Source organism: Panthera pardus, unplaced genomic scaffold (assembly GCF_024362965.1).
Source record: "Panthera pardus isolate Hobbes unplaced genomic scaffold, ASM2436296v1 HiC_scaffold_20, whole genome shotgun sequence".
Classification (NCBI taxonomy): domain Eukaryota; kingdom Metazoa; phylum Chordata; class Mammalia; order Carnivora; family Felidae; genus Panthera; species Panthera pardus.
The window spans coordinates 32,300,216-32,320,748 of record NW_026526766.1 but is presented as its reverse complement, the minus strand read 5'-3'; the positions used below and the strand labels follow the sequence as shown (position 1 = coordinate 32,320,748).

General features: G+C 37.0%; 1 protein-coding gene and 1 long non-coding RNA gene across 21 annotated transcripts in view; one reads left to right on the top strand and one right to left on the bottom strand.

Moving 5' to 3' along the window:
* Positions 1 to 20,533, bottom strand: part of KDM4C (lysine demethylase 4C) — a 437,058-nt gene that overhangs the window by 356,972 nt on the left and 59,553 nt on the right. Inside the window, exon 7 of one of the 19 annotated variants that reach the window (XM_019438115.2) lies at positions 4,948 to 4,990. The exons of the other annotated variants lie outside the window; for them this stretch is intronic. Coding sequence (XP_019293660.1) covers positions 4,948 to 4,990 — 43 coding nt within the window. The remainder of the gene's footprint in view (positions 1 to 4,947; positions 4,991 to 20,533) is intronic. 19 annotated transcript variants of the gene reach the window in all.
* Positions 1 to 20,533, top strand: part of LOC109260120 (uncharacterized) — a 70,182-nt gene that overhangs the window by 46,972 nt on the left and 2,677 nt on the right. The window lies entirely within an intron of this gene.

Sequence of the window (20,533 nt, the reverse complement as noted above, 5' to 3'; positions counted from 1 at the left end):
ATGTCATTGAGTTATAACTGGATGTTGTGCTCTTGGTCTTTACAAGAGCTGACATAGCTAGCACCTATTTAAATCCCCTCTCTCAAAGTCTACCAACTGCAGAACTGGGGACATCTTTTACACCTAATAACATCCCTCATCAAATTATTAAGAAGAAACAAAGCAATGTATGCAAAATGTATTTTAAAAATTAGTAAACAAGTTTTGATAAAAGGAAAAATAACATTTTCTTTATATCTGACATCTACCAAAAAACTAGTGCCAAGTTTTGACACTGTACAGGTACTTGGTAATTATTTTATTAATGCAGAGACCTAAAATGCACTGGAATAATCCCCATGCTAGCAAAACAGAGGCAAAACACCCTCATTTTACAGTTGGAAGCAAGATACTCAGTAATTTAACAGGCCTCCTTGTTTGAAAATTAGTCCAGTCAGTCTCCTCAGTAGTAGATGTATTGTCTGTCTAGTGAATCATAATTCTTTGTAATCAATCCCTTGAGAAATAGCGGAGCTGGTCCCATTTTTATAACTCAGTATTATTACATACTGTTTCTCATAGGACATTACAGTGAGGTAATTTTTTTTTATTTTTTTTTAGATATTTTTACTTAAACTAATTAAATAAAAATACTAAATTTTAAGCATTTTTTAAAAGAGTATGCTCTTCCTCATTAGGCTTTTACCATCCCTTTTAATGACCCTATCACAGTCCGGCCAACACCTAACAAAAGACCAGGCACCAATCTCCACTAATTCACCAGGAACTTAGAGATAGGCTAATGTAAATTACTGCCACTAATTTATATGGCTTTAACAAGCCCTTGAAGTTTCAAAGGTAATGCACATGGGGAAAGAAAAATAAAACTTGGTTAGTGCTTTAAAGAATTCAAACTTCAATCCATTTTACACAGTAATGAGGGAAAATTGTACCTTTCCATAACTAAAATGAAAGCTCATGGTCCACATTTTAAAACAGACTGAGGATTTCCTTCAGATCTTTACACAATAAAAATAAATTACACCCAAATGAAATTCATTCTGCTTTAAAATTAATTACAATGTGTGACACTATAGCTCTTTTTGTTTCTTCCTTTCCATAAAAACGTCTCACATCTCTAAACTTATTCATTTTAATTTTTTTAAGTTTGAGAGAGAGGGAGAGAGAGTGGGGAAGGAGTAGAGAGAAGGAGAGAAAGAATCCCAAGCAGGCTCTGTGCTACCAGAGAAGAGCCCAATGCAGGACTCAATCTCCTTACGAACCATGAGATCATGACCTGAGCCTAAATCAAGGGTTGGACACTTTACCAACTGAGCCACCCAGGTGCCCCTAAACTTACTAGTTTTAAAACAGACCCCCTTTCCTCAAAAAGTTAAAATAGAACTACCCTATGATCCAGCAATTACACTGCTAGGTATTTACCCAAAGAATACAAAAATACTAATTCAAAGGGATACATGAACCCCCATGTTTATAACAGCATTATCAATAATAGCTAAATTATGGAAACAGCCCAAGTGCCCATCGTATAATGAGTGTATAAAGAAGACATGATATATGGGGTGCCTGGGTGGCTCAGTCGGTTGAGTATCCAACTTTGGCTCAGGTCATGATCTCACGGTTCGTGAGTCCAAGTCCCGTATCAGTCAGTGTAGAGCCTGCTTTGGACCCTCTGTCTCTCTCTCTCTGCCCTCCCCTGCTGGCTCTCTCTCTTTCTCTCTCTCTCTCTCAAAATAAATAAATAAAATTTTTTAAAAAAGTTAAAAAAAGAAGACGTGGTATGTATATATGTATATATATAATATGTATGTGTGTGTGTGTGTGTGCGTATAGATAGATAGATAGATAGATAGATAGATAGATAATGGAATATTACCTGGCCATGAAAAAGAATGAAATCGTGCCATTTGCAAGGACATGGAAGAAGCTAGAAAGTATTATGCTAAGCAAAATAAGTCAGGCAGAGAAGACAAATACCATATGATTTCACTCATATATGGAATTTAAGAAATAAAACAAATGGGTGCCTGGGTGGCTCAGTCAGTTGAGCATCCAACTTTGGCTCAGGTCATGATCTCGCAGCTTGTGAGTTCAAGCCCCACATCAGGCTCTGTGCTGACAGCTCAGAGCCTGGAATTTGCTTCAGATCCTGTGTCTCCCTCTCTCTGCCCCTTCCCAGCTCACAATCTGTCTGTCTGTCTCTCTCTCTCTCTCTCTCAAAACTAAATAAACATTAAAAATTTTTTTAAAAAGAAATAAACGAGGAAAGGGGAATAAAAGGAGAGAGAGAGGCAAACCAAGAAACCGACCCTTAACTATAGAGAACAAATTGACAGTTACCAGGGGGAAGACTGGTGGGGGATGAGCAAAATAGGTGATGGGGATTAAGGAGTGCACTTGCTGAGGTGAGCCCCACACTGGACTCTGTGCTGACCATTCAGAGCCTGAAGCCTGCTTCGGATTCTGTGTCACCCTCTCCCTCTGCCCCTCCGCTGCTCATGCTCTGTCTCTCTCTCTCTCAAAAATAAACATACATACATACATACATACATACATAAATAAATAAATAAATAAATAAATATAAAAGTCTAGACAATAACCAATGTAGAACAACTTTCGAAACAAACTCAACAACTAAAACACAACCCACTGAAGAAATGGGCAGAAGACATGAATATACACTTATCCAAAGAAGACATCCAGATGGCTAACACACACAGGAAAAGATGCTCAACATGACTCCTCATCAAGGAAACACAAACCAAAACCACAGTGATATACCACTTCACACCTGTCAGAATGGTTAGTATTAACAACAGGAAACAACAGATGTTGGTAAGGATGCAGAGTAAGGGGAACCCTTTGGCACTGTTGGTGGGAATGCGAACTGGTGCAGTCACTCTGGAAAACACTATGGAGGCTCCTCAAAAAATTAAAAATAGAACTACCCCATAACACAGCAATTGCACTACTTAGATGCTTATCCAAAGGACACAAAAATGCTGTTTCGAAGGGACACATGCACCCCAGTGTTTATGGCAACACTTTCAACAATAGCCAAAGTATGGAAAGAGCCCAAATGTCCATCGACTGGTGAATGGCTAAAGAAGATGTGGTATATATACATATATGTGCAATGGAATATTACTCAGTGACCCAAAAGAATTTCTGGTGCCATGTGCAACAACGTGGATGGAACTAGAGTGTATTATGCTAAGCGAAATAAGTCAGTCACAGAAAGACAAGTATCATATGATTTCACTCAGATATGGAAATTAAGAAACAGAATAGATGAACATAGAAGAAGGGAAGGAAAAATAAAATAAAAACAGAGAGGGAGGAAAACTATAAGAGACTCTTAAATACAGAAAACAAACTGAGGTTGCTGGAAGGGAAGTGTGTAGGTGGATAGGCTAAATGGGTGAAGGACATTAAGGAGGGTACTAGTTGGTACAGCGCTGGGCGTTATATGTAAGTGATGAATCACTGGGATCTACTCCTGAAACCAACAGTACACTGTAGTTAACTTACTTGAATTTAAACAAATCAATTTTTTAAAAGAGAAACAAATAAATTAAAATTCTGCAACAAAAGTACCATTAAAAAAAAGGCAGGCTGTTCACCTTATAAAAAGGTAATTATGAATATGAGAAGGAGGGCAGAGAAGAAAAAGAGAGAAATGTCCAGTCAAATAAAGATTGCAGAGAGCTTTGGACTCCTGAATTGAGTGTGGACCATTAAGGGTTTGAGGTTAATGTGTCTTTGGTTCCACACAGAAGCAACCCCAATCCTCTTGGGAGAAAAGCAACCTCCATTTAGATCTATAAATTTTTCACAAATTAAGATCAAGTCAAAGCATACAACCAAAGATCTCTATACACACAGGGAAGCAAGGCAACACTGGAAAAAGCTAGCAAAAACAACTGACAAAGCATTTAGAACCAGCCCCCACCAAAGGTAGTTGACATTAGAATTACCAGAGAGACACTAAAGAACATGAAATATTTAAAAAAATAAAATATGGAATCACAAAGATAAGCTCATAAAATAAACTATTTGGAATGGCGAGTCAGATCTGGGAGGAAGGGGTAGACTTCCAGAAATGAAATACGTCATTACTAAACTAAAAACTCAATGAAAGAGTTAAACAAGAGAGGTAGTTAACCAGAAGATAAAATTTAAGACATTAAACACACGGTGCAGTACATGTAAATTGATGTAAAATCAATTACATTAAAATCTTTGTTCACTAAAAGACACTGTAAATAAACCTATCTCTAAAATTTTTGATATCAACTTCAATTAACTTTAAATACACTGAATTGAGGGGCACCTGGGTGGCTCAGTCGGTTAAGAGCTCAACTTCAGCTCAAGTCACGATCTTATGGTTGGTGAGTTCAAGCCCCACATCAGGCTCTGCGATGACAGTGCAGAACGTGCTTGGGATTCTGTGTGTGTGTGTCTCTCTCTCTCTGCCCCTCCCCAACTTGCACACACATGCTCTCTAAATAAATAAACTTTTTAAAAAATAAATAAATACACTGAATTGAATCCACAAAACTGGGACATCTCAGACCTTTACTGATGCTGCAGCTTTTATTTTCCAAATTGGCCAAAATACCAAAATGCCTACTGTATTTATGGATTGAAAACTGCTTATAAAGCCTTCACTATTACACCTACTTTTGAAGATTATAATAGTCTATGTGGCCAAATATTTGAGGTTATTCTGGACTTATTTCAATGTTCTTCATTTTTAATTCTTCACAGCCATGTGAGAGTAAAGATAAATAATTTGTCTTCTTCCTTTTCAAGTGTTTCTGGATAAGGAATTCAAAAAAACTAAACACATTTTTTGGTGTAATATAAAATATTCATTGTATTTTCTTATCAAAACAGTTACCAAGTATTTTTATGTTTGTAAACAAATATGTTTTCACAACATACCTTGTATATATGTAAAAAGTATTTCACTCTTGCTGCTCATTCTCTGATGAAGAAAAAAATCAGTGAAAATTACAGAAACTGTGGTAGAACTTTATTTGCCCTCTGGTCCTGTACCTTTGGCTAGTCACATACCTACTCAAGAAACCTTCACCATGGGGTACAACAGGATGAAGATATGAACTTACTTTTAACATCCCTTACTAGACTGACTGCTATATCAAGTATTAAGTGCACAACACTTAAATGACAATTAGTATAACTGAGTAGCTTCTAATTTTGTTTTTAATTCTTCAGCTTATGTGTAAACAATTCAAAAGTATGTTCCATACTAAGTGGTATTGTGCAACTTCACTTTTTTTAATAATAAATTTTTTTTAATTCATAAATCGCAAGACCTGTTTTAGTATTCTTTTAAATTTTTTTAACGTTTATTTATTTTTGGGAGATAGAGCACAAGCAGGGAAGGGGCAGAGAAGAGAGGGAGACACAGAATCTGAAGCAGACTCCAGGCTCTGAGCTGTCAGCACAGGGCCTGATGTGGGGCTTAAACCCACAAACCATAAGATCATGACCTGAGCCAAAATCAGGCACCCAACAAACTGAGCCATTGAAGCACCCCTAACTTCACTTTATTTAATGTGTACAACAGTCCCATGAACTTGATAAAGTATAACCTTGGATAGCTTCAGGGGCTAGGATTTAAATTCATCATTATCACACACACACACAAAAAAAAAAAGACACTGAAAACAAAAGAAACAAAAATATAAAGGAGTAAGTCACAAATGAAGCAAATAATTCAACAAATATAACTGGCATAATTTTGTTTTCCAGAATACATTAAAAAAAACTCAAATAATCAGAAAAAGTCAAACAGTCTAACAGAAAAATAGGCAGTGGATGTTTCACAATGGAGGAATCATAAATGCCAACAAAGACATGAAAAGCTATTGTATGTCACTTGTATTCAAAGAAATGCAAATTCCCATATGAGATATTTTATCGGGAAAAGATTGACAATAAGTAAGATGAACAATATTAAATGTTGAAGAGAATTTATGTCAGCATGAGGATGCTTTTGGAGCCAACAGAAATGCTCTAAGACTGGACTCAAGGTGCTGGTTACACAAAAATCATTGAATTCTACACTTAAAATAGGCAAATTTTGTAATATACAAATTATACCTCAACAAAGCTTTCTTAAAAATGATGATACACTGCTGGAGGAACGTAAATTGGTACAAATTTCTTGAAAAACAGGTCAACAGTATGTGATAATGTTGAACACTCCACGAGCTAGCACTTCCATTCCAAGGTAACTGCTTTAGGGAAACTTTTGTACATATGCACTAGGAACCATGCACAGAAATGTGCTCACAACAGCAATATTTATTTATATTTTTAAATTTTAATTCCAGTAGGGCTAACAGGCAGTATATTAGTTACAGGTATACAATATAGTGATTCGACAATTCCATACATTACTCAGTGTTCATCATGTTAAGTGTACTCTAATCCCCTTCACCTGTATCACCCAGAAATATCTATTATTTAAAAAAGAAACAGAAAATGTCCCCTGGCAAGATAATAAAAATAAAATATATATTCACCAAATGGAATATTATACAGCACTGAAAATTATTCACAAATAATACGAATAATCCTGGGAAGCTTATTGTTGGGTAAAAAAATGTCTCAAAGACTTCATAAAGTGATACTATTTATATTAAAGTCAAAATAAGCCAAATGAATATATTGCTTAAAAATATATGCATCTAGGCCAACAGGCACACGAAAAGATGCTCAACATCGCTCCTCATCAGGGAAATGCAAATCAAAACCACACTCAGATATCACCTCACGCCAGTCAGAATGGCCAAAATGAACAAATCAGGAGACTATAGATGCTGGAGAGGATGTGGAGAAACGGGAACCCTCTTGCACTGTTGGTGGGAATGCAAACTGGTGCAGCCACTCTGGAAAACAGTGTGGAGGTTCCTCAAAAAATTAAAAATAGATCTACGCTATGACCCAGCAGTAGCACTGCTAGGAATTTACCCCAGGGATACAGGAGTACTGACGCATAGGGGCACTTGTACCCCAATGTTTATAGCAGCACTCTCAACAATAGCCAAATTGTGGAAAAAGCCTAAATGTCCATCAACTGATGAATGGATAAAGAAATTGTGGTTTATATACACAATGGAGTACTACGTGGCAATGAGAAAGAATGAAATATGGCCCTTTGTAGCAACATGGATGGAACTGGAGAGTGTGATGCTAAGTGAAATAAGCCATACAGAGAAAGACATATACCATATGTTTTCACTCATATGTGGATCCTGAGAAACTTAACAGAAACCCATGGGGGAGGGGAAGGAAAAAAAAGAAAAAAAAGAGGTTAGAGTGGGAGAGAGAGCCAAAGCATAAGAGACTCTTTAAAACTGAGAACAAACTGAGGGTTGATGGGGGGTGGGAGGGAGGGGAGGGGAGGTGATGGGCATTGAAGAGGGCATCTTTTGGGATGAGCACTGGGTGTGGTATGGAAACTAATTTGACAATAAATTTCATATAATAAAATAAATAAAAAATAAATGTGCTGATCTAAATATATATGCATCTGTGGGGCACCTGTGCATCAGTTAAGCATCCAACTCTTCATGTTGGCTCAGATCATGATCTCTCAGTTTGGGAGATCGAGCCCCATGACAGGCTCTGCACTATTAGTGCAACTGCTTGGGATTTTCTCTCTCCCTTTCTCTCTGCCCCTCCTCTGCTTGTGCTCTTTCCCTCAAAATAAATAAATAAACATTACTATATTGTATATACATTGTAAATATATTATATATACATATATAGTAACATTTATTTTTTATACTACACACACACACACACACACACACGCATCTGTGAGAAAATTATGTTTTTAAAAGGCAAAAAATCAAACACAAAATTCAGGCCACCCCTGGGTGATAGGGTAGGGTAGCAAGGAAGGGCTGTAGAGAGTAATCCATGGCCAAGTACTGTTAACATTCTACTGTTGGACTGCATGGTACGTTTGAGGTATTCAATGTATCATGGTGCTTTAAAACTTAAATACACTGCACATAATCAGGTGTTACATTCAAAAATACAATAAAGAAAAAATCACAATAAAGTAGGTCTCTCCTGATACACACACCATGGCACCAAATTCTGTCTGGCCGGTGACAAGATGATGGTCTATATCTTAAAAACAACGGGGGTATTTTTTAAAGCATTAATCCCTAAGCAAACATCCTTTATGGTTCTGACAGGCTTTGACAGATGATTAGAAAGTTTCAACTGCTGGCCTGGACTTACGCATAAATGACAATTGCAGAACAGAATCTTCCCAGTCCTCCTGGAATCAGCTATTGGATATCTCATTACAGACTCAGGATTTTTGCCTTTCTTGCTTTAATAGTGCCACCACCAGCAGCTAACATTTACCCAACATATACTATGGAACAGGCCACAAGGTATTTCATTTGTAACATCTTTTACCCTGAGGCAGACACTAAAATCATCTATTATCAGTGCCATTTTATAGATGAGGAAACTGCAGCCAAGAGAAACTGGATAACTTGTCTAAGATCTCACAGCTCATAATCAAGGAGCTGCCATTCAAGAGTGAGAATGGAAAACTTTAACCAACTCTGGCTCAACTACTCTGAAGCCACACAGCCAAGCAATGAGCCAGAAAATCAACTCTAAACCACCTAGTTTTATATAATCAAGGAGGTAAAAACTTACTTCTATCCCTCAATAACTGGAAAGGAAAGTTAGTATGCTTTTTACTTTCTATTTTTTTAAAGGACTACTTGTCAAGAAGATGATTTGTAAATACTGGCTTAGGCTAAGAGCAGGACTAATAGATTTACTCAAAGATCTGCTGTCTATTAAAAAAAATCACAGATGTAATAAACAGAATTGTCAAACTTATTTTACACATCGACACATGGCCCTTGAAGAGTATCCTAAAGGGGACCTGAACCATAATGAAGCCTTGTTCTCCTTTAAAGAGGATCAATTGTCTCCATATTTAATAAAACAAGAAAATCCCATACTTACACCCTGGTAAGTTAGTTTTTTCATATGGGAAATTAAAAACACAACAATCTTTACTAATGTATTCATACTTTTCTAGATTAAGCAAGCCCTTGTTCATCCAACTGTTTTAAGTGTATTATACTATAGTGTAACACAGTATTTCAAAACATTTGTATAATACACTTTTATGACAGAGACAGAGTACTTAGTATCTGTTTTCACCCTCTTTACTACTTGATACTTATTAATAATTCCAGGAAAATCCCAATTTAGAAAAGATTTTATCTGTCTCTCCAAATTCTTCTATAGACTTCTATCTACTTTTTCTTCTGTTTCTCCCAGTTGTTTTTTTCCACCTTGCTTCATTTTTCTCTTGGTGTAACTTCTCACTTAAAGCAATTTTAGATTTAACACACTCTCATAACACTTGGCAGAGAGCTGCAACTATTGAGCTTCCCTTTCATTGTTCATAAATAAAAACAATCTAAGGCATGAACAATGATCTCATTTTCATTCTTCACAGTGTAAAATTCTGGATCATATACACAGGCTCAACATTATTCCTTCAGTGAAAATGGGGGAACTAACAATAATTTCCCTGAATATTAAACTATATTTTCTCATTGTAGAAAATTTGGAATATAAGTTTTTAAGAGATCAAACTTACTTATAAACCTGCAAACAAAAGAAAACCATTATATAATTTTAGTTATACCTTTCTCTAAAAATAAATATTTTAAATTAAAACATAATTAGAATCAGACTTCTGGAATCTGTGGCTCTAATTATATTCCAGTGACCCCAAAAGCCCACTGACAGGTTGTAACTCACTTTGAGGAATCCAGGCTAGGAAACTGGTGTGTGGGAGCAGTTCCACAACCTCTCCATTTCAGCCAGACCAGCCACTCTCTGCCCATGGTCAATTGGATGATTTATCATGGGAATTCTACACAATACTGGAAACCCAATGTGGGCATTTCAAGATCTTGGGGATATAGCTATACACAGTTACTTTGGTTTATTCACTCACCATTGAATTATGAACATTTTCTTAACATCTATTTTATTGTACATATTACTTCATGTCTATAAGAATTTGTATCATTATTTTCCTTTCTAATATACACATCGTTTTACATTCTTTGCTCTAGTTTTAAGAAACACTGGAAAATAATTTTGGTGCATAAATATTGACCCATATATCTGATCATTTCTAAAACAGATTCTAGAAGCAGAAGGTGTGGATCAACAGTTCCTTTTTTACAGCAGAGTTACATGAGTCTTTCTACTCTATAAAATCCCTTTAAAAAAAATACCCACTTCCATGTCTTTAAAAGCCATAATAAAGATGAAATCTAGACTATCTTCATCTTCCTTTTTTTTTTTTTTTTTTAATGGGGAAGAGTGGGGCCAAAGTAAGAATGGGGCTTCAAATGGACATGCCTTAATCAGAGTACTTTTATAAGCCTGCAGGCAAAGCCTGGGCTGCAATGGGAACAGAAGAAGCTTGCTTCTGAAGATACTAAACATCCAGTGAAGACCCTGGCAGATATTAACCCAAGACAGGAAGAGGTCCAGAGTACACATCACAGTTCAAAGTTCTAATTTTCCTTCCTGGTGCCACTGTAGAGTAGTAGAAAGAGAATGGGAACGAGGGCCTCCCAAGTTCTGCCACTAAGTATGTGTCATCTTAGATGAATCCTCACATTTCAGTCTGAGGTTCTTCATCTACAAATGTGTTGACTACATCATATGATTTCCAACACTCCTTCCAGGTAAAATCAATGATTTTATGATCACCAGTCAAATTCAGTAATAAAATTCTGGTTCTTCACCTCTTGGCTTCATGTTCTTGCCCCTTCAGTAATTCCTACTGCTGCTTCCCTAATACTTTCCCACAGATATTTGCCCCTCTGGGCCTACTGATCATCTAGTACCCACACAACCCTTAGCATCCTTACCCCTCACCATGGCTCATATGTCTGAGGGCCTCTGTACCTTTAATCCTCACCATAATCTCAGGGATTACGTGACTCCTCAGGACCCAAAATCATTTCCAACATAAGATCAAACAGTTTTTCCCATAAACATGCTGAGGTCAACAGCTGCTTATCTCAAGTGGCAGCCCAATCTGTTCTGGGGCAGAGATGTATTCTTCAGAAAGTTCTTCCAGAGACAAAATTGATGTTCCCTACAGTGATCTCACCTAACCTTCTCACATGCAACACGCTTGAAGGCAGTGGTGATATACTCTGAGGTCACCCTGCATCTGGGCTTTAATTCTCTTCCATTGGCAGTTCCTATACAATTCCTGGTATGCTGCTCTGGCAATAGCCCTCTAAAAGCTTCCAGAACTGATGGAACATTCTAGATGCAATATGACTAGTGAATTGGAAATACTATCACCTCCCCTGTCTGGATGGCATAATATGGGATCATGCAGGTTAAGACTTCATTCACTGAAGATCAGCCATAATATGCCAGCAGATAATGACTTTTGATTAACTAGAAGCCTTATTTCACAGAACTAAAATCTGAAAGTCATGATCCTATAAACCAATAGTTCTCTCTTTGCACCAAAACATGTCTGGAATAATGACATTTTACCTTGGATGTGAAAATTACACACACAGTGTTCTGGCTTTAAATAACTTCTTATTTCAAGATAAATGATATACTGACATGATAAAAATACAAAATGAAAAGGAACTCCATTCGTGACTCAGTTTAAACTGTTTAACTTCATTTGGAAATGCTCAGCCTTAGATAAATTTGTTGTCCAAGTGCACCATCTGGTGGATAAAGGAATTTAAGCTCCCCCATTATATATATATAATATATAATTTATGTAATTATACATATATAATTTATAAGGCCAAAATGTCATTGCAACTAAAATCTTAGTGTAAAGATTCCCATGCTTTAGCCAAAAGATTTCTATAGAGGGGCTCTTGACAAGATTATAATACGAAAAAAATCTAGAGTTCATAAACTTCACTATCGAAGAATCCAGTTCACTTTCTTGAAGAAATGTTGCTCATATGAAGCAAACATTTTTAATCTGGGAGGAACTTCAGACAACAGTTTATTCAAATCCTTCCCTTTACAGATGAAGAATCTAAGGCAAAGACAGAGCTCTCCTGAAAGTCACGGCTAGGGATAGCAGGCATTGATTATATAAATAAATAGGTCAAATATTCTCAACTGTTTAACATGGCCTTCTATTTAAAGAGGTTGTGCAAGAGTCCAGGACCAGATGGCTTCCTAGGGGAGTTCTACCAGACGTTTAAAGCAGAGATAATACCTATCCTTCTCAAGCTATTCCAAGAAATAGAAAGGGAAGGAAAACTGCCAGACTCATTCTATGAAGCCAGTATTACTTTGATTCCTAAACCAGACAGAGACCCAGTAAAAAAAGAGAACTACAGGCCAATATCCCTGATGAATATGGATGCAAAAATTCTCAATAAGATACTAGCAAATCGAATTCAACAGCATATAAAAAGAATTATTCACCATGATCAAGTGGGATTCATTCCTGGGATGCAGGGCTGGTTCAACATTCGCAAATCAATCAACGTGATACATCACATTAATAAAAAAAAAAGAGAAGAACCATATGATCCTGTCAATCGATGCAGAAAAGGCCTTTGACAAAATCCAGCATCCTTTCTTAATAAAAACCCTTGAGAAAGTCGGGATAGAAGGAACATACTTAAAGATCATAAATGCCATTTATGAAAAGCCCACAGCTAACATCATCCTCAATGGGGAAAAACTGAGAGCTTTCCCCCTGAGATCAGGAACACGACAGGGATGCCCACTCTCACCACTGTTGTTTAATATAGTGTTGGAAGTTCTAGCATCAGCAATCAGACAACAAAAGGAAATCAAAGGCATCAAAATTGGCAAAGATGAAGTCAAGCTTTCGCTTTTTGCAGATGACATGATATTATACATGGAAAATCCGATAGACTCCACCAAAAGTCTGCTAGAACTGATACATGAATTCAGCAAAGTTGCAGGATACAAAATCAATGTACAGAAATCAGTTGCATTCTTATACACTAATAATGAAGCAACAGAAAGACAAATAAAGAAACTGATCCCATTCACAATTGCACCAAGAAGCATAAAATACCTAGGAATAAATCTACCCAAAGATGTAAAAGATCTGTATGCTGAAAACTATAGAAAGCTTATGAAGGTAATTGAAGAAGATATAAAGAAATGGAAAAACATTCCTGCTCATGGATTGGAAGAATAAATATTGTCAAAATGTCAATACTACCCAAAGCTATCTACACATTCAATGCAATCCCAATCAAAATTGCACCAGCATTCTTCTCGAAACTAGAACAAGCCATCCTAAAATTCATATGGAACCACAAAAGGCCCCGAATACCCAAAGTAATTTTGAAGAAGAAGACCAAAGCAGGAGGCATCACAATCCCAGACTTTAGCCTCTACTACAAAGCTGTAATCACCAAGACAGCATGGTATTGGCACAAAAACAGACACATAGACCAATGGAATAGAATAGAAACCCCAGAACTAGACCCACAAATGTATGGCCAACTCATTTTTGACAAAGCAGGAAAGAACATCCAATGGAAAAAAGACAGTCTCTTTAACAAATGGTGCTGGGAGAACCGGACAGCAACATGCAGAAGGTTGAAACTAGACCACTTTCTCACACCATTCACAAAAATAAACTCAAAATGGATAAAGGACCTGAATGTGAGACAGGAAACCACCAAAACCCTAGAGGAGAAAGCAGGAAAAGACCTCTCTGACCTCAGCCGTAGCAATCTCTTACTCAACACATCCCCAAAGGCAAGGGAATTAAAAGCAAAAATGAACTACTGGGACCTTATGAAGATAAAAAGCTTCTGCACAGCAAAGGAAACAACCAAGAAAACTAAAAGGCAACCAACGGAATGGGAAAAGATATTTGCAAATGACATATCGGACAAAGGGCTAGTATCCAAAATCTATAAAGAGCTCACCAAACTCCACACCTGAAAAACAAATAACCCAGTGAAGAAATGGGCAGAAAACATGAATAGACACTTCTCTAAAGAAGACATCAGGATGGCCAACAGGCACATGAAAAGATGTTCAACGTCGCTCCTTATCAGGGAAATACAAATCAAAACCACACTCAGATATCACCTCACGCCACTCAGAGTGGCCAAAATGAACAAATCAGGAGACTATAGATGCTGGAGAGGATGTGGAGAAACGGGAACCCTCTTGCACTGTTGGTGGGAATGCAAACTGGTGCAGCCACTCTGGAAAACAGTGTGGAGGTTCCTCAAAAAATTAAAAATAGACCTACCCTATGACCCAGCAATAGCACTGCTAGGAATTTACCCAAGGGATACAGGAGTACTGATGCATAGGGGCACTTGTACCGCAATGTTTATAGCAGCACTCTCAACAATAGCAAATTATGGAAAGAGCCTAAATGTCCATCAACTGATGAATGGATAAAGAAATTGTGGTTTATATACACAATGGAATACTACGTGGCAATGAGAAAGAATGAAATATGGCCTTTTGTAGCAACGTGGATGGAACTGGAGAGTGTGATGCTAAGTGAAATAAGCCATACAGAGAAAGACAGATACCATATGGTTTCACTCTTATGTGGATCCTGAGAAACTTAACAGAAACCCATGAAGGAGGGGAAGGAAAAAAAAAAAAAAAAGAGGCTAGAGTGGGAGAGAGCCAAAGCATAGGAGACTGTTAAAAACTGAGAACAAACTGAGGGTTGATGGGGGGTGGGAGGGAGGGGAGGGTGGGTGATGGGTTTTAAGGAGGGCACCTTTTGGGATGAGCACTGGGTGTTGTATGGAAACCAATTTGACAATAAATTTCATATATTAAAAAAATAAATAAATAAATACATAAATAAATAAAACTGAAGCCTGGTTGCTGACCCGCAACCAGGAGTTGTTATATCCAACATCCCTCTTCACCTTAGATTTATGTTTTCCTCCACCCAAGAAAACCAACCTACCAATAAAAGTAAGACAGATAAAATAAATGTTAAATCACCCTTTTGAAGAGTATCTATCAACACAGGAAAGAGTTCATAATGTGTTAAAATGGGAGAGGAAAAGAAAGGACCAAATATGTTCACTATGATACCGTATCTGTAAAAAAAAAACAAAAAAACAAAAAAATACAGTTCTAGAGAATTAAATAGAGAAAAAACATTGGAAAGAAATACATTAAACATTTTTGACAGCTAGTGTCTCTGAATGCCAGGATTATAAGTGATTTCAAATTTTTTTTCTCTTACATAATGCTTTGCACATTTTTTATCCTTAACATTTATATGTTTTTAAATTTATTTTGAGACAGACAGAGGCAGCATGAGTGGGGGAGGGGCAGAGACAGTGGGAGAGAGAGAAAATCCCAAGCAAACTCTGCACTGTCAGCACAGAGCCCGATGCAGGGCTCTAACTCAAGGAACTGTGAGATCACGACCTAAGCCAAAAACATGAGTCAGACACTTAACCAACAGAGCTACCCAGGCTAAGCTCCTTCTTAACATTTATATTAACAAAAAGAAATTTTTATGTTAAATAGTTATATATTTATACTCATAGACCATCAGAAAATGAACAAAAAAAACTGGAAAGAGGACTCCAAACACATATCCATCCATCCAGTACATAAATAGCAGGGGGAAAAATTCTCCAGCTCTCAAGGAGAAATACACAGAATAAGACACTGCATTTTTGTCTTAAGGCTTACCATGGTATTTTTCAAAATATTTTTAATTTTCTATCAATTGTCTATTAATAAATACCCGGATGACTAGCAAATTAATACTTAAGGATAAAGTTAGAAATATAATTTCTTTAAAATATTTTCTATATTTTGACACTTAAGGACTTGAGTTCACATCCTAAGTCCATTTTCTGCTTGTAAAATTTTGCCTGAGTTATATGACAGAATATATGGCATGGTATTCCCCAAAGAACTCCAGATCTTCCAGTTTGAGAACCACTGTCTCTCAATGTAATTAGGGCTTTGAAGTATATATCAGGAACACAGTTACTGGAAGGTCAGTATCAAGAATGGAACATTGTTCCCTTGCCTCAAGATCCCTGTATCGTCTATGCAGACTGAGATCAGTGAAGGAATCTTTTGCAAAATATCTTACAGGAGCAGTTTTCAAGTGCTTTCTGGGGACCACTGGGAAATACCCAGGTCCCATTAGGGTCTGTGGCATCAAAACAGTCTTAATTATACCAAGACATTATGTGCCTTTACACTCTCATTCTCACATGAGGTCGAGTTTCTGCAGGCCACATGACATCACCACGGACTAAATGCAGAAGCAAGTATATAAATCCAGAGGTCTTCTATTAAGCTAGACATTAGAGATTTGAAAAAATGTAAAAAAATGCCACTCCTCTCACTAATTTTTTGCCTAGAAAGGTATAGTCATTTTTTAATAAAAATATGTATGTTATTATATAATGATTTTTAATGAATTAAGGAGCTTTTAAATATTCTCAGTTTTAATTTCTAATAAAATAAACAAGGATAGACATAGCCTACATAAGGAAAAGCTCTTAGAGGTCCACAATAAATTGTTAGAAGCATAAAGGGGTCCTGAGACCAAAAAGTTTGAGAACCACTGCCTCACTGTTCAGAAAAACATGCACTAGGGAAGATCACTCTACCCTATTCTTCTTCCTGCTCTTCAAAGCACTTTCCAAGCTTCTGGCTGTGACTAGTCCATCTTACAGACCATTATCTGATCACATTTCCTAAAGCATGATTCTGATCCTATCATTTCCCCTACTAAAATAACCTCAAACATTTCAAGCAATAACCAAAAACATTAAAGAAACTCCATGATTTGTCCTCAGATTATTTTTTAAATGTTATACACTCATCAATTCTACAATTATTTCAGTACATTCTTTGCAGCAGACACTATGATGGGGGCTGGGGTTGAACAGTCTATGAGAAGTCACACCTGCCATCCCTGGACCCAGAGTCTACTGAGGAAGAACTATTCACATAAACGTACGCATCGTTAATTTTCTATATTCATTTTCCAAATTTGCTAGATTTATAAATTTTTTTCACCCAAAATGCACTATCCACATCAAAAACTCTCTGTAATGACTATGAATGTCCACCAAAAGATTCATTTTGGTTGTATACAAATCCAGGTAAGGGAATGTATATAACAGTTAAGTTGTATCTCAACTGTTCTCCCAAAAGGAGAGGCAATCATGCCTTGTGCTCATATTAAATGTACTGAGCATCAATGCTATCATCATCCCATCTTATTAATAAAAATGTCTTCTGAGAAAGTAAAAATTCCCAATGAAAAAGTAAGCATAAGAAACATAGAAAAGCCCACACATCAGAAAGAGTTGGAAGTGATGGTGCATACAGAGGGAAGGAGGCACATAAGGCATGATCTTGACATGTCCCTATCTAGTAAATACAACAGTGCTAGAAAGCTTAACTGTGCTTAAGCCAACACAATATTTGAGAAACTAGAGAAACTCCTTGTACAGTGGACTGAGAGCCATTCTAAGTACCAGGCCACAGGGTACCAGGCTGGTACAGGGAAGGGTAGTGGACACCTTCAGAGATCTGGAAGCAGCTGCAGTGGGAGAGAACATGATTTGGGGGTGGGGGGGGGACTGAATTTCAAAGCAAGTCTGAGAAATTTATAAACAGTGATAGATGGCACAAGCTGTAAGTCACGGGTGAAGCAGCTTCCCCTCACAGTGAGATGTGCTATCTTCCTCCAGTGAACTGCAGAAAACTATCATCAAAGATGGTGACACACAAAGGAAACTATCAATCTTAATGCAATGCCATCTCATAGGTTGATTTCAGGACAAAGTACCTGGATGCAAAGCATCCAAAGGCTAACTTGTTCTTAAGTGAGAACTGCAATGATGTGGATAAGCTAAGCTCCTTGCTGGTACAATACTCTGACAACATCGGTTCAAAGGGGTCATTGCAGACTGCACTACCTGTGATGATATGAGATATTCAAAGAAGAAAGCATGGGCAGTGGAGGAGATGGATGAGCCTTAAAGGTAGAGCTATAAGTCACAATCAACAAAGGGAAATCTTGCAAAGAGGACTCTTTTGAAAACAGACAACACTCTTAGAGATCCTTCTAGTGTTACCAGTTATAAAGATAATAGCCAGCTTAAACAAAGCATATTGAATTTCATTTTAAACCTTGATTTAATGAACCATTACCATCATTAAGAGGATCACCATTATACTATATAAGTATTACTAGAAATGCCATCCTAAACAGCACAGAACACAAGTCTGAATGTTTCACTCTCACTGTCCTAGTATAAATAATGTTAACGCTTGTGCTTAGCTCTCACATACAGAACAAAGGGACGTACTCCATCTCCAAAGGTCTGTAGAAGTACACACAGCTACTGGCTACCTCAGAAATGTTCTAGTTTGTCTTTCCTACAGATACCTGTTTACTTCATGTCTCTTAGCTAAGCTGAATCATTCCCACATAGTTACAGGACTTTTTTTCTCCCTGTTCCTCTTTCCTCTTTGTATTTCTTTTGTGTGTGTGTGTTTCCTAAAGAAACTCTCATGCTTCTTTTAACAGAAGGCTAACTTTTTAAATGTACAATTAGCAACTTCCTTTGCTTGGCACAAAAACACACACTCAGATCAATGGAACAGAACACAGAGCCCAGAAATGGACCCACAAACATATGGTCAACTAATCTTTGACAAAGCAGGAAAGAATATCCAATGGAATAAAGACAGTTTCTTCAGATAATGGTGCTGGAAAACTGGACAGTAACATGCAGAAAAATGAACCTGGACCACTTTCTTATGCCATACACAAAAAATAAACTCAAAATGGATAAAAGACCTAAATGTAAGACAGGAAGCCATCAAAATCCTCAAGGAGAAAGCAGGCAAAAACCACTTTGATCTTGGCTGCAGCAACTTCTTACTCAACATGTCTCCGGAGGCAAGGGAAACAAAAGCAAAAATGAACTACTAGGACCTCATCAAAATAAAAATCTTTTGCACAGCAAAGAAAACAATCAGCAAAACTAAAAGGCAACCGAAGGAATGGGAGAAGATATTCGCAAATGACATATCAGATAAAGGGTTAGTGTCCAAAATCTATAAAGAATTTATCAAACTCAACACCCAAAAAACAAATAACCCAGTGAAGAAATGGGCAAAAGACATGAATAGACACTTTTCCAAAGAAGACATCCAGATGGCAAACAGACACATGAAAAAATGCTCAACATCCCTCATCATCAGGGAAATACAAATCAAAACCACAATGAGATACCACCTCACCCCAGTCAGAATGGCTAACATTAACAACTCAGACAACAGATGTTGGTAAGAATGCAGAGAAAGAGGATCTCTTTTGCGCTGCTGCTGGGAATGCAAACTGGTGCAGCCACTCTGGAAAACAGTATGAAGGTTCCTCAAAAAAATTAAAAATAGAACTACCCTATGACCCAGCAATTGCCCTACTAATAAGTATTTATCAAAGGGACACAGGTGTGCTGTTTTTTACACATGCACCCCAATGTTTATAGCAGCACTATTGACAATATCCACAGTATGGAAAGAGCCTAAATGTCCATCGATGAATAAATAGATAAAGAAAATGTGGTGTTTATATATATATAGTGGAGTATTACTCAGCCATCAAAAAGAATGAAATCTTGCCATTTGCAACTACATGGATAGAACTGGAGGGTATCATGCTAAGCAAAATTAGTCGGAGAAAGACAAATATCATATGACCTCACTCATATGAGGACTTTAAGATACAAAACAGATGAACATAAGGGAAGGGAAGCAAAAATAATATAAAAACACAGAGGGGAACAAAACATTAAAGACTCTTAAATATAGAGAACAAACTGAGGGTTGCTGGAGGGATTGTGGGAGAGGGGGTGGTCTAAATGGGTAAGGGGCATTAAGGAATCTACTCCTGAAATCATTATTGCACGTTATGCTAACTAACTTGGATACAAATTAAACAATAAATAAATTTTTAAAAATAAGATAAAAATAAATAAAACTTACTTTTAAAGAAAGTAAGTCCTTAGTGAAGCATAACGACAACAAAAATTCACATCTTAGGACTCTTAAGCTTCTGTTACTGTTACCAAGGAGTCATCTAGGGCCACCCAAGAACACAGGTTGCTCTACCTCTAAGCTCAAAAACCTCTTTCATTACAGAAAATTCTTGACATAACCAAATACCTCAATTTAATTGTCTCAAGGTATCAGTGGAGTCAATGTAAATGAATCACATTCTCCTGAGAACATGTAGATTTATATCCCATCTATCTCAAAAAGGTTTTGAGCAAGAGTAAATAATTATGCCTCTGTATTAGGGGTTGCCAAATTTTTTATGCAAAGGGCCAAACAATAAATATTTTAGCTTTTGTGGGCCATACAATCTCTGTCACAACTACTTAACTCTGCCCTTATG